This window comes from Dryobates pubescens, chromosome 27 (assembly GCF_014839835.1).
Source record: "Dryobates pubescens isolate bDryPub1 chromosome 27, bDryPub1.pri, whole genome shotgun sequence".
Taxonomy (NCBI): domain Eukaryota; kingdom Metazoa; phylum Chordata; class Aves; order Piciformes; family Picidae; genus Dryobates; species Dryobates pubescens.
In genome coordinates this window covers 3,593,391-3,607,937 of record NC_071638.1, presented here as the reverse complement: position 1 = coordinate 3,607,937, position 14,547 = coordinate 3,593,391, and the positions used below count along the sequence as shown (strand labels likewise).

The following is a 14,547-nucleotide window of genomic DNA, read 5'->3' as shown; positions in this document are numbered from 1 at the left end:
TAACCATTTAAGCTTTCCACCACTTTTGCAATCCGTTTGTCTGAGTCTTTTCCTTTTGCCCATGGTGGGAGGATTGACCTTGTCAACCTACCACACAAGCGTATCAAAAAAATGAAACAAGCAAGTTAAAAAGCTCTTTGAAAGCCAAGCGGTTGTGTTAGTGGTTAAGCATTTCACAGGGGAAGAAGAAAACTCTCCTGTTACTTACTTTGATTTCTGCTCCTGAGATAGCTCTGCATTGATGCAATCTAAAGCTCGGCGGCATTCCCGACTCTGCTGTTCCTGCTGGCGCTCTAAAAGCAGCTGTGCTCTTGCAGCCTGTATGCGCTGCCTGTCCCATTCAGCATCTCGTCGGCGTTCTTCCTCGGTTAGTCTCTACACAAGTGAAAAAGCGTGCTTAATTTTCTCTTTGTTCAAAGATAGAAGACTTGCCCCTGTACTTAGCACTTGGCATTTGAGGCTGCACCTCAAATACTGTGCTCAGTTTTGGGCCCCTCATTACAAGAAAGACATTTAGTTGCCAAAGTGTGTCCAGAGAAGGGCAAGGAAGCTGGTGAAGTGTCTAGAGTGGAAATCTTCTGAGGAGTGGGATTATTTATTCTGCAGAAGAGGAGGGTGAGGGGAGACCTCATTGCTCCCTGCACCTACCTGAAAGGAGGTGACGGTCAGTATCAAGACACAGAAAGAGAGGAAATGGCCTGAAACTGACCACTGGAACAGGTTACCCAGGGAGGTGTTGGAGTCACTGTCCCTGGAGATGTTCAAAAAACCTATAGGTGTGGCACTACAGGACATGGTTTAACAGCCATGGTAGTGTTAGGTCGATGGTTGGACTTGATCTGAGGGGTCTTTTCCAACCAGAACAATTTTATGATTCTGTGAAAAGGCTGTATAACAAAGTCTAGTTGATAAATTCATCCAGACAAACTTGCTTACCTTTACTCAACACTAGAAGTAGCATTTTAAATAAGGAGAAAAGTAAGCATGTTCAAACTAGGCAGGAGGCCAAGCATTAGGCAGAAGTAAGATACTGCAGATGAAAAAGCTATTGTTCTCCAGGGACCAAGAGAGTCTCCTACCTCTGTACGTGTTAGGAAAACTAGGATCTGCTACCTGGCAGAAGTAAGCTCATCAGTAAATAACTACCTCTACCTGACATCTTAGCTCCCTCTAAAATCTAGAGTAGCAAGATAGATTTATTTACTTTTAAGTTCTTGTTAGCAAGAGCTGTAACTTCTGAAGGTCAGTAGTTAGTAGACATCCGTACTGCTTATGACATAGCTAATTCTGTGTAATAAATAAGCCACCAACACCAAACAAGTAGGCACAATCTTTTTTAAACTCTACTCTTGTTCTATCATCACTTCCTCACTTCTTGTCTGACATCACATTGAACTGATTCAAGAAACCAGGCCTCCAAAAAAATCTCACTCTTCCTGGTGGGTTTTATTTTCTGCCAACTGCTTGAATGAGTTCACTTCAAGGTTTTAAGAGAGCTAGGAAAATGCCCATCCTACCTTCAACAGCAGTAGACAGGGCATACTGTAACATACTGCATTGCAGAGATTAAGAACCAGAACTGAACAGCTCTTCATCAGCTGATATGAATCTAGCCTCTGCACTGAGTGAGGGAAGTATCTTCCTACTTACAGTATCTAGGCCTTTACAGTCATGACTGCATAGGAAGGGTAGATTTCTGTACTCTGAGTGCCTGTTTCTATGTATCTTTAAAGCAGTGGGTATAAGCAATATTGAGGTTTTTTTCTGTATTTCAATCCCAGAGCATGACTGAGAGCTGTGTGAGATGGTGGAAATTCCATTGCATTCATGAACTTTTAAGACTCTCTGATTCTGTGACATATGCACAAGCAAGATCACCGGACCTGCTCTATTTCTATTGCTTGAGTACTCCTGAGCAGGAAAACATTGCCCTGGCCTGCCCTGCTCTCAGTCTCAGCTCCTAGCCCATTCCCTATGGAGCAACCTGCTCCTGCCCATCACTTGCAGGAAGCTCATGCAGCCTCAAGTCCTGAACTGCACTGTGGCACCTGGGTCTAGGGCTGTGCAGGACGTTGCTACTCAGCTGAGCCACCACAGACCTATGATCCTCCAGGCTCGTTGGCCCTGGACTCCATAGCTATCTTCCACCCACGTCTCTAGCCCACTCCTGCTGTTCCTTGTCATTTCCCAGGTGTTTAATAGACACTGTGTTCACCTTGACTGATGCTCAGTGCCAGGCAAGATTATGGAACAAGTCATCTTGAGTGCAATCACACAGCACTTACAGGATGGCCAAGGGATCAGGCCCAGCCAGCATGGATTTAGGAAGGGCAGATCCTGCCTGACCAACCTGATCTCCTTCTGTGATCAGGTGACTGCCTGGTGGATGTGGGGCAGGCTGTGGATGTAGTCTACCTGGCCCTCAGCAAGGCCTTTGACACTGTCCCCCACAGCAAACTCCTGGCCAAGCTGTCAGCCCTTGGCTTGGATGGGAGCACACTGCGATGGGTTAGGAACTGGCTGGAGGCTGAGCCCAGAGAGTGGTAGTGAATGGTGCCACAGCCAGCTGGCAGCCAGTCACTAGTGGTGTGCCCCAAGGATCAGTGCTGGGCCCCATGCTCTTTAACATCTTTATTGATGATCTGGCTGAGGGAAGTGAGTCCATCATCAGTAAATTTGCTGATGACACCAAGCTGGGGGCAGGAGTTGATCTGCTGGAGGGCAGAGAGGCTCTACAGAGGGACCTGGACAGGCTGGACAGATGGGCAGAGTCCAAGGGCATGAGATTGAACACATCCAAATGCTGGGTTCTGCACATTGGCCACAACAACCCCATGCAGAGCTACAGGCTGGGGTCAGAGTGGCTGGAGAGCAGCCAGGCAGAGAGGGACCTGGGGGTGCTGGTTGATGGTAGGCTGAACATGAGCCTGCAGTGTGCCCAGGCAGCCAGAAGGGCCAATGGCATCCTGGCCTGCATCAGGAACAGTGTGGCCAGCAGGAGCAGGGAGGTCATTCTGCCCCTGTACACTGAACTGATTAGGCCACACCTTGAGTCCTGTGTCCAGTTCTGGGCCTCTCAGTTTAGGAAGGAGGTTGACTCGCTGGAGCGTGTCCAGAGAAGGGCAACAAAGTTGGTGAGCGGTTTGGAGCACAAGCCCTACAAGGAGAGACTGAGGGAGCTGGGGTTGCTTAGCCTGGAGATGAGGAGGCTCAGGGGAGACCTTATTGCTCTCTACAACTACCTAAAGGGAGGTTGTAGACAGGTGGGGGCTGGTCTCTTCTCCCAGGCAGCCAGCACCAGAATAAGAGGACACAGTCTCAAGCTGTGCCAGGGGAGGTTTAGGCTGGAGGTTAGGAAGAAATTCTACATAAAGAATGGGCTGCCTGGGGAGGTGGTGGAGTCACCATCATTGGAGGTGTTTAGGAAGAGACTTGATAGTGTGCTTGGTTGCATGGTTTAGTTAATTAGGTGGTGTTGGATGATAGGTTGGACGTGATGATTTTGAAGGTCTCTTCCAACCTGGTCTATTCTATTCTACTCTATTCCAGCTTGGACAAAATTCAGATCAATGGAAAACATGGTCTTCTAATTGGATGTGCAAGGCAAAGAGCAGTATTTTCTTGTAAAGCCACTTTCTGTAATATTATTAGAAACAGGAACACAGAATATGCATGTAAGCTTAAGTACCTGTTTCTCCAGAACTTGTTGCTGCTGGGAGTAACGGATTGCCATCAGCTGATCTGGACTCATTCCCTTCCACCTATCTGGGATCACACGGTGTCTACCAAAGGAACTCACTGCTTGCTCAGGGTTTTCAGACAGTAAGTCTCCTTGAAGGAGGTTTGAAATTTCATCCATGTCTTCTTTATTTTTTTGACGCTTTTCCAATTTCTTTCTCTCAGCCATTTCAGAAGCCTAAATTCAGCGAAAACAGAGAACAGAGTTTTTCCACAGTAAGTTGAGGGATGCAAAGTTAGCACATCATAACAGATTTCTTTCCCATTTGCATATGTTGTCAACAGCATCACACATGATTACTAGGGCCGTGGTCCCATTGGCTAAGATCATTATTTTGGTCATTTTATTCAATGTCATTCCACTGTGATCTAGCAACAGGTGAAAAAAGGCACTTAGGCCTTGCAACCTTACCTTTGTCAGCCAGAGGGAGAGCCTACAATTTCTGAGTTGCCTTGGAATATTACAGAAGGAAACTCTCACCTCTGTGCACAGTGATGCATGTAGCAGCACTATGCAATGGTTAATCACACTGCAAAATAAGTATTTTAAACAAACAAAAAAAGAAACCACCACATTTAATCAAGTCACATCCCCAAGAAAACATAATTCATTGCTGCTGCACTAAAAAACCCAAAACAGACACACAAATACATGCTTTTTATTTTGATTTGTGCTCCAACATTACATATCTCCCTTGCTACCAAATACTTCTTTTGATATTGATTCAAGTCATAAAGCAGAAGAGGAAATGCACATAGAAACATTATGAGGCCAGGATTTCACATGCTTGAAGTAACACCAAGTTTGAGTGTGTGAGGAACTAATTGCTGCTGTGCTAAAGGAAGGCACAACTCCTGAAGTCCTTATTTTTAAATCACAGAGCTCACAGATGACCAGAGTCATCCATCCAGGGCACTTGTGAAAGAAGTAGTATTACTTTGTATACTGAATGTAATCCCTTTGTCTATATTATGCAGATAACGAATGTAGACAATTGTACATCGTAGAATCATAAAATGGTTTGGGTTGGAAGGGACTTCTAAAGATCATGTAGTCCAACTCCCCTGCAGTCATCAGAGACACCCTCCACTAGATCAGGTTGCTCAGAGCCCTGTCAAGCCTGACCTTGAACATCTCTGGGGATGGAGTGTTAACCATGTCCCCAGGAGCCTTTTCCAGTGTTTCACCACTCTCATGGTAAAGAGCTTGTTCCCAACAGCCAATCTAAATCTGCTCTTCTCTAACTTGAAACCATTGCCTCTTGTCCTATCACTACATCCAGCCAGTTCAAGCTAGGAACTTCTGCTAAAAACCAGAATGTGCACTATGCTTCCTCTTGCATGAAAGCATGGTTAAAATGTTGAAATATTTAATATTAAAATGTTGAAATATTGATGACTCCTAAATACTGAATCCTCTTGAACACTGTATATTAAAAATAGGATGCAAGTGATGAAAGATTTGCACAGCACACTTCAAAGAATGATAAAAAGCTACTCTTCTATGTTTAAAGCAGTGATGTATTTCATTTCAGATGGAAAAAAAAAGGCTCCACAGTTAAAGCACATACATAATTTATTAAAAGCCTGGAAAAAAAAAATACTTCTCTGAAGTAGCTGCAGGTTCTGAATGTGTTACTAGCAGTGTAATGTTGAGTGTATAAAGAATCAGAATAATGCCACTGAACATCCATGATTACATTATCAGGGAAACTATCAAGCTGTTTTGGTGTGCCTAGGAATAAATTCTACTGACATAAGGCCTACGAGATAGTTAAACAGTCTACAATATGAGGACATTAAGTTGCAGATCCTCTGTAATCACATCCATTCCTTTTCTTAGCATTACCTATAAAGTGCCTTGGAAAATATTTTCTTTCCAATTATATCATCCTTAGTGCAGAACATCCTTCTGCAACAGTAAGATTCTGCTATGGAATCATAATCACATCAAAAGAAAAATAACCATTCCAGTCAGAATCCTGGGTAGCCTTAATTTTTTTACCCAGCTTGCCAAATTAAAATGATTACTACTGCTGTATAAATAATTTCAGCAGGAATCACTGACAGTTTAAGCTTGTAGAAGCCTTCTGCTATACCCAGGACAAAAGCAACATTGGTGTTCCCAGTTAATACATACGTAGGTAAGAGAAAATCTGAGAGGAATGATATTAGTAATTTTCTGCACATGAAAGATTTATCACATCAATTACAGAAAACATTTGGTTGGAAGGAAGAGACCTCAAAGATCATCCAGTCCAACCCTCAACCCAGCACTGAAGGGTCAACATTAAACCATGCCCCTAAGCACCATGTCCACACACTGCTTAAACGCCTCTAGGGATGGTGACTCCTTCACTGCCCTGGGCAGACCGTTCCAATGTTTGAGAACCCTTTCTGTGAAGAAATGTTTCCTACCATCCAGGCTGAACCTCCCCAGCACAGCTTGAAACCATTCTCTCTAGTCCTAGTTTATAGTACAGGATCCTTCAGCATTGGAGAACCAAAGAGATCATCAATTCATTGTCCTGATAATTAATCCCTGAAGAACAAAAGAGCCATTAGAGGTAACCTTCTCAGCAGTGAAGTCATTGGCAATGGTACTGTGGTTAAGTGGAGCAAGGTGAACCACTGTCACAGGGACAGCAACACCAGACCTTGTAACAAAGCAGGCTGTAAAGAACTGAGATAACCTACCCTGAGTATTGTATCTGCTAGGATTCTTTACTAATTAACTATCAAACTGACCAAACCATGTTTTCTCCTGAAGTACATGATGTGCTGGGGAGATGGAGCATTTTGTTTTAAAGAAAAATTATTTCATTCTTTACATCCCCTAAAGATACTGACAACCATAAGGACTACAGGACTAGGTTCACAGAGTATCTGACTGGAAGGAACCTCAAGGATCATCTAGTCCAACCTTTCAGACTATAGTTTAAATTAGTTGGCCCAGCATCCTGTCAAGTTGGGCCTTCAAAATGTCTAAAGTAGGGGAATCCACCATCTCCCTTGGGAGTTTATTCCAATGTCTACTAGTTCAAATGGTGAAAAAAAAATTCTCTGGCATCCAGTCCAAATCTCCCCAGTAGCAACTTGTACCCACTGATGATGGCCATTGAGACTGAGATAGATCCAAAGCCAAATTGTAGGAAATTTCTTCTCGATTTCCCCTATTCTTTATCTAAGTTACAATAACTGAGGGTTGCCTTAGGAAGGGTGGGTTTGTGCTTTCCTTTCCTCTACTGCCATCTCAGACTTTGCATTCACTCTTCCCAATGAGATCTACCAATCACTCATTCTAGAACAGAGTTCATTTTCTTTTCATTTGATAAGTGATCTAACAAATGCTGAAGTTTCATGATCATTAGACTGACAACATCAGTGAAAGGTGTAGCAACCTGAAACCTCTGGCTTGCATGCTTAACAAAAAAATCCCAACAACATAATTTTGGGGAAATAGAAGGGCTTCTCAAACACTCAAGAGCTAAACCAGAGGACACCTGAAAAAAGTATCACGGTCTTAAAAAAGAAAAAGAGCTGCAGGCTGTAACTTAATCTATACAGCAGAGCAAGAGACAATAAGAACTAAATGAAAACTGTTGCCCCAGCCTCCATTATCATGCCCTTGTGTCATTAAAAAAAAGAGGAAAAAATCCCAAAGAGGATGACTTTTAAACATACTTAACAAGTACACCCTTCAAGCAGAATCTGTGTATCTAAAGATTAAAACCCACACCACACATGAACTTCTTATGTCATCCCCAAACCCTGTCACAAATTCAGGAATTTTTACATGGAAACAATTGGTATAACAAAAACTACTTGGGATACTACAGCTACCCCTAAGTGCCCCAGCCACTTGCAGTACCTTTATGGTTATTCATACAAAATAGTTCAGTAGCCGTGACTTGAAGCAACAAAAGCCTTTGCAATTACCTTTAGCTATCTATAAACAAAATTACAGGCCAAGCATGCACTTAAAGGCCCAAACACCACTTACACAGGCTTGCATGCTTATATATTTGAACTAAAAGATACCATATTTGAGGAAGGTAATTTTAACATGGCTTATTTTGAAGTGAATACATAAAATTTAAAGCCAAGTCACACCAAATAGTTTAACCAAACCAACAGCATCCATGTAACCCTTTGAGCTTTATGTACAAGATGAATGGGGGAGGGGGGAACCAAACAACCAAACCAAATACTGTGCAGTAAGATAAAAAACTAGAGCATGGCAGATTGTTTCCATGTTTCAATAGGTTCCAAACCTATTGAGCCAACCTTGGTGAGCAAACACCAAGTAGCCAAAATGTCAGAAACAGCAGTGGTGGGGAAATTAGCACAAGCAATGAAGACAAAAAGCTACTGTTAGTAATGTTTCCACATAAGCCAAGAGAAAAGCAGGCAGACACAGCTAAAACTATCTAATGACTGATAAAACTAGAAGGAAGCACAGGATGCTTTTGTCTACAAGTCCCTGAGAGGCTGATGAGTTGTTGCTGCCCTCTAGTCAGCAAGCTGAGTACCAGGAGAAAAAATTTTGACAGAAGGTGAGTAGTTAGAGAGCGAGATCCTTGGGGAGGACAAAGTACTGAAACAACTTTGGAAGTTAGCTGCTAAGCAATCTCCATGAAAACATCATCACTCATTGTACTTTTGTGCATCTTATTTTCTTTGTCTCCACTTTTTTTCAAACCAAACAAATCCAATATTAATTTACCTGGGTTCTATTGAAATCTTTAGTAGCCGCACAAACAGCACGCCTTTTTTCTTCTTCTTTACGTTGTTGTTCCATCGTATTTCGGTCAACTTCGATCCTATTCTTGTCATAAAGGTAATCTAAATTAAATTAACATTAAATTTAGACAATATTTACTATAAGACAGAGGAGCTACAGGTACAACAAGCTGAATAACGTAACTATTTCCAAATCCTGCAACTGAACTTTTCCATCTTGGAGTTTCAGGGGCCTCATTAAATCAGTTTATTATGTAAACCATCTTATCAGTTAAAACAATGTTAAAATTAAAAGCATGTTACATTCTGCAGAAAAAAAAGTGGTACACAATGCAAGCCAGAAAAAAAATCAGTATTATTCTGTCTGCTCTGGAACAGCAAAGGCTAGACAATTTGGTCTGATGAAGTGAACATACCACCTAGCACGCAAACCAGATGGTTCCTCAGAATGTTCCTGATACTTCACCCAAGGCATAAAATAGAAATTAAACTCAGGTAATATTAGAATTATCACAATAATAAACATAGATTTCTTAAGTGAGATACTGGATACATTAGAGCCTGTAAAGTAAAAAACTGCTGCAATATTTCTAACAGTCACATACTGAAGGTACTAAAACACTGCTATGTCAAGCTGACACAACAGGCATATTTGCCAGATACATCAGGATTTCATACAAAGCAGATTAAAACCTTATTAGCTTCTTCTTTTGTTACCTGCAAATTTTTGATCAGCTAATGCATTCTTCCAGTCTCGCTGTTGCTGAAGAGACCACTCCCTGAACTGCTCCTTTTGAAATTTCATCCTCTGATCGTAGTTTAAGTCCTCACCCATAAACTTCTGCAAGCCAGATACCGTACACCGAGGATCATTGTCTGAAAGACGAGCAGGTCTGTCCTTCTTTAAGGCCTGTGGATCAGACAGGTCAAACTCACGTCTTGTTTCCGGCGCCTGAAAATTCTTCCAAAATTCACTGAGAGCCTTGTTTATGTTTCTGATCTCATTTTTCTGTCGTTCCTCTAACATGCACATGATCTTGTCATTTTGCTTGCTTTCATTAGCTAGAGAAAAGGCAACATAATGAAAACACAACTCTTAGAAGTGCACGCCATGGACCTGTACACGTAAGATGGAAACTAAAATTATGGAGAAAGAGTAAGACTTCAAACTCTTATACTTTAAGGAGTACTTGATTTACCAGCCCAGCAAACCCACCAATGTTCATAATATTTACTTACAAAGTACTTGGGGTTTTTTAGCATCAATTCTCTTATTAATGTTACAATGACTTCATGTTTGCAGTTACAATATGCATGTGAAACAGACAATCAATAAATGCTTCTAGATCTATGAGTTTTCATTTGGTTAAAACTTGCAGTAACACATGAAATGCACTGTATACTAATACTTCTGATTTACTCTTAGTTTACAGTTCCAACCAAAATACATGATGTTGCTTCTTAAGAAGCAAAGAAATAAATCAGACTCGCAGTAAAAGGAATACAGATAGTTGTTTCATAGTTCCAATGATTCTTCTAACCGTAGCACTAAAACAACTGGCTGGCACTAACAGTTTTTGAAGAGCTAAATAGCTCTTGCCCATTTAATCAAAATTATGTAATTGATTTAAAGAAGAACAAAAAACAAAACCTCTCCACCTGAAACTAGCCATTTTAGCCATTTAAATACAATTCACAAGCAAGGATCATTTCTTCTGTTGCCACCCTACGCTTCTGGTGGTTTCTTGTAAGTCAGAGTCTGACAGGTATTCTGCCATAAAAATCACAAGCAGCCATAGAATCACAGCATGGAATTTGGCAGCACCATTGCAGATCTTTCTGAAACACACAGAAACATCTGTGGGACCTTTCACACGATACCACAGGAGAGCCTTTCAAACAGAGGGACGCCACAAAGGGTTCTGAGGTCAGGGAACACGAATGAAACATCTGTGTGGCTACATGCTATGATTCAGCAGTGGCTCCTTCTGACAGCCCTGTTGTGCAAAACTCATGCTCCTAGCAGTAGTAATCCACAGAGGATTCTATAGAATATACATATATTGAATAATGGCTAGACAGAACATGGGCTTACTCTGCAGAAAAGCTACCAAACAAATTTGCCATTGATATTCTGAAAAGAACAGTATTAAGTTTTTGTGGTAAATTCTCCTGTATCTCCAGGTATCTAACAGTGCTGTGTGTCAATATTTATTAAAAGAAGACAGTGGAAATTCCAGACTATAAGAAACATGGAGCAGTTTAATCATGCCAGCATAAATCTTAAGATACTCAGGAAAATGCACGTGTATCAATGCAAACTATAGCATTCAGTTCGGATGTCTGAATTCAGAGAAAAGCCTGTAATTGTGCAGATACACATACATGCATATATAAAATCTTGATTGATAGCTTTACATGGATAGAGCTGTATAGCAAGATTCAAGGAGATAGGCTCTATGAAACACATGAAGGGGGAAAAAAGCAGGAGACAAAGGGTAAATTACATTTACTTCACAGAAATGTCATTAATAGCTATGAATATACCAAGTTCTTCATTTCGTGCTTTTTCAGCTGCTTCTTGAATTTTTTTGTCCTTGACCTGGCTATCCAATGCATCTTTATCAACCTGTTAAGATGAAAAAAGAGGCAGCTCTTTAAGAGACGCTATATTCCAATGACTAAAATCAGGCATTGTCAAGCTACATTGATACACAGTTGTACAAGACAGATATAAAGCCACTAGCAAGAGAGTATATACACAACGCTATTCAATGTTGGTCACTTACAAAGAAAATCCAGAAACAATTTTATTGATGTGTTTTTACGACAGGTATATTCCTGCACCTAACCAGAACAAAACACCACACTGTCATAAAAAAAGGATTTAATGAAAGAGCAAAACAGAATGCAGTATAATATATAAAAAGTTACACTCAGCCCAGTGAAGGTGCAGCAGTCACAACACCTAGAAAGGAAGAGAAGCCCGAACAGAAAGTTGCTCTCTCTGCAGCAAACTTCCTCCTTTATACTGAGTGTGATGCTCATGGTCTGGGATACACCTGTGAGCTAACTCAGGTGAGCTGTCCTGGCTGGGTCAGAACTGCCAATGGCCTGTAGCCCAGGACTGACCTGTGGTTCTGTCCCTTCAAAACCAGGACAACCCTACTTACAGATTTGTGGTGTCCAAGTCAAATACCACCTTGTTTTTTTTTTATTTTGTCAGCTCAGCTAAACTGCTGAGAGAGAGAGAGAAAGCAAGCAAAGAATCTAAAAGTACATTGGAAATACTCATATCTCTCCATATAGATCTATTGACTTCTCATGCTTTGCACTTGGTCCGACTTCAAAGCACAAGCGCAGCCCTTCCTGTCAGCAGTCACTGTTCAGCCATCATGCAAGGTACACCAAATGATGTTAACAAAAATATTTACAAAATTCCTCCAGTGGGCTCTCCTTCATGTTAGATCTTTCTCTCCTGGAAATGGATCTATCAAAAACTGTATGAAAAGTCAGTTCTGCAAAAGCATTTGGGAAAGACCTCCAGGTGGTGGGCTTCAGTACTGCTCAACAAAGTGTGTTAAGAGATGCTGTTTTGTTCTCAGCTATCTCATTAGCTTAGAATATATGCTTTACATTTAATTTTTAAGGCTCTACAAAAGCAACCTTACAGGAAAATTATGTATTTCCAGATGAAGAAATATGAACTACCTGCCTATACATAAATCATATCTGTTAAAAAAAGGGTTCCTGGCTCCTTTCATTTGAGCATATTGTTGCCTACCACATATCAGGACACTGTATCAGGTAGACAACCTGTGTTGTTCTTCAAGTGGTAACTGCTCTATAACCATGACTTTTTCATAAAAGTGACATGAAAAAAATCCAAGGCACTACAATTCTACCAGTCCAACAAAATCAACAAATTTGGTTTATTTTCACCAATTCTAAATGTGGTTCTACAGTAGTTAACTCTACAGCACTTACATGTGATGTGTGCATAAGTATACAGCACTTAAATCATTCTGCAAGCAAAACTTAAAAGTTACTTCACCTCACAGCACTCTTCATATGCATACATACAATGTCAGCATGGGCCTTTGGACACGTAACAGGAAGGGTGAATAGAATAGAATTAACCAGGTTGGAAAAGACCTTTGAGATCATTGTGTCTAACCTATCATCCAACACTATCTAATCAACTAAACCATGGCACCAAGCACCCCATCCAGTCTCTTCCTGAACACTTCCAGTGACGGTGACTCCATCATCTCCCTGGGCAGCACATTCCAATGGCCAGTCACTCTTTCTGTGAAGAACTTCTTCCTAACATCCAGCCTAAACCTCCTCTGGTGCAGCTTGAGACTGTGTCCTCTTGTTCTGCTGCTGGTTGCCTGGGAGAAGATACCAACCCACTCCTGGCTACAACCTCCTTTCAAGTAGTTGTAGACTGTAATAAGGTCTCCCCTGAGCCTCCTCTTCTCCAGGCTAAGCAACCCCAGCTCCCCCAGCCTCTCCTCACAGGGCTGTGCTCCAAACCCCTCCCCAACTTTGTTGCCCTTCTCTGGACACGTTCCAGCAACTCAACATCTTTCCTAAACTGAGGGGCCCAGAACTGGACACAGGACTCAAGGTGTGGCCTAACCAGGGCTGAGTACAGGGGCAGAATGACCTCCCTGCTCCTGCTGGCCACACTATAAAACACAACATCATTTCCTCATGTTCAGGGTGCAAACTGCATAGATCAATGTACAGAAGACCCACCAAAATGAAGCTATGGTCCCCACAGATCTTCACAGACTGATGTGTATTCACATTCTGACATCCACTCCAAGAAAGTCAGACATCAGTCATCTCCATATACATAAATATGGCCTGATGGATCCATCCTATTTTCCCTGCTGCAAAATAGGGACCAATTGTAGAATCCCTTCCAGCAATAAATCTCTCACTGATTCCAGCTTCTAGTGAGACTCAAGCAGATGAGGGTAGAAGTGTAAAAAACATCATTTTGTTCATGCCACATGGTGTGAGCTGACTCTGCAAGTTTCTTGATTACCTCAAGGTAAAGCACACTCCTACACAAATAAAGCTAACTCCTAAATAAATACTGCAACACACAGTTTGATCTTTGTGTCCTGTTCAGGAAAAAGAAGTTTTGCCTTTGCACCCTGCAAATACAAGCTCCCCCAAGACTCCGTCACACACGCCAGCGACAGATGTCGAAAATAACTTTTGAGGATGCCTAGAGTACAAATGGCTTTCACTAGCAACTTTTTAAAGCACCTCAGCCCCGTCAAACCCGCAACAGAGCGTTTCCCTCCCGCTACCCCGTTGCTCTGCTGGCAGACACCTAGGAAGCCCTTAGGGGGCCCACTGGGGCAACCGCCTGCCGCCCTTCCTCGGAGCTGGGCTCGCCACCCTCTCTCGTCCGCCCGCGCCGGCAGGGCTGCCCCTTCTTCAGGCCTGCCCTAGGGGTCACCTCCGCTTTAGAGCGGGCTCCACACGGGTGCAGGGGGAGGTCGGCGCCATTCCTCCTCGCTGGCACCGCAGCCCGGGACGAGAGCTGGGGGCCGCGCCCTCACCCCTATGGTCCGGAGCCGCACGTTGAAGATGCGATTCTGCCGCTGCAGCTCCCGCTGCCGCCGTCGCTCCAAGGCGGCAGCCTCTTGTAAGTCCCGCTGGAACCCCAACCTGTGCATGGCTTTCAGAAGTTAACCGGCTACCGGCGCTGCGCGGGCTGCAGGCAGGAATGAAGCACGGCCGCAACCTGCCGCCGAGTCCGGAGAACAACACAGGGGGTCACCATGGGAACGGGAGCCCCACCCCCTCCGCCGCTTCCCCGCGCCCTCCGCATCGCCGCCAAGTATGGCCGCCGGCCCGCAGGCACGAGGCGGGCGCTAGCGGAGTGGCGCGAGGGACGGCGCTGGGCCTCGGCTGCTGAGGGGAGAGGCTGGGGCGGATCGCGGGTGGAGGGGCGAGAGAAGGCGGACTGATAACGTACTGCTGTATTGTTTAAATATTGGGTTGGTGTTGTAAGCTCGCAGCTAACAGCCTCAGCTGTTC

The 14,547-nt window shown here is 43.1% G+C and overlaps 1 protein-coding gene across 1 annotated transcript; it reads right to left on the bottom strand.

Moving 5' to 3' along the window:
* Positions 1–204: 204 nt before the first annotated feature.
* Positions 205–14,183, bottom strand: RIBC2 (RIB43A domain with coiled-coils 2). The gene is made up of 6 exons (XM_009897219.2): positions 14,067–14,183; positions 11,029–11,110; positions 9,199–9,543; positions 8,465–8,583; positions 3,689–3,916; positions 205–375 (listed from the first exon to the last, which is right to left on the bottom strand). Exons 1-6 carry the CDS (start codon positions 14,181–14,183, stop codon positions 205–207), a joined length of 1,062 nt encoding a protein of 353 aa, XP_009895521.2.
* Positions 14,184–14,547: the final 364 nt, after the last annotated feature.

What these genes read in the sequence shown, in the direction of transcription:
- RIBC2 (XM_009897219.2), bottom strand. Translation starts at nt 14,183, where the DNA reads ATGCACAGGTTGGGGTTCCAGCGGGACTTACAAGAGGCTGCCGCCTTG. An exon ending in TGCGGCTCCGGACCATAGGG is followed by an intron (nt 11,111 to 14,066) that starts GTGAGGGCGCGG and finishes TCATCTTAACAG; the next exon opens with GTTGATAAAGATGCATTGGA. An exon ending in AACAAGTTCTGGAGAAACAG is followed by an intron (nt 376 to 3,688) that starts GTACTTAAGCTT and finishes TCACTTGTGTAG; the next exon opens with AGACTAACCGAGGAAGAACG.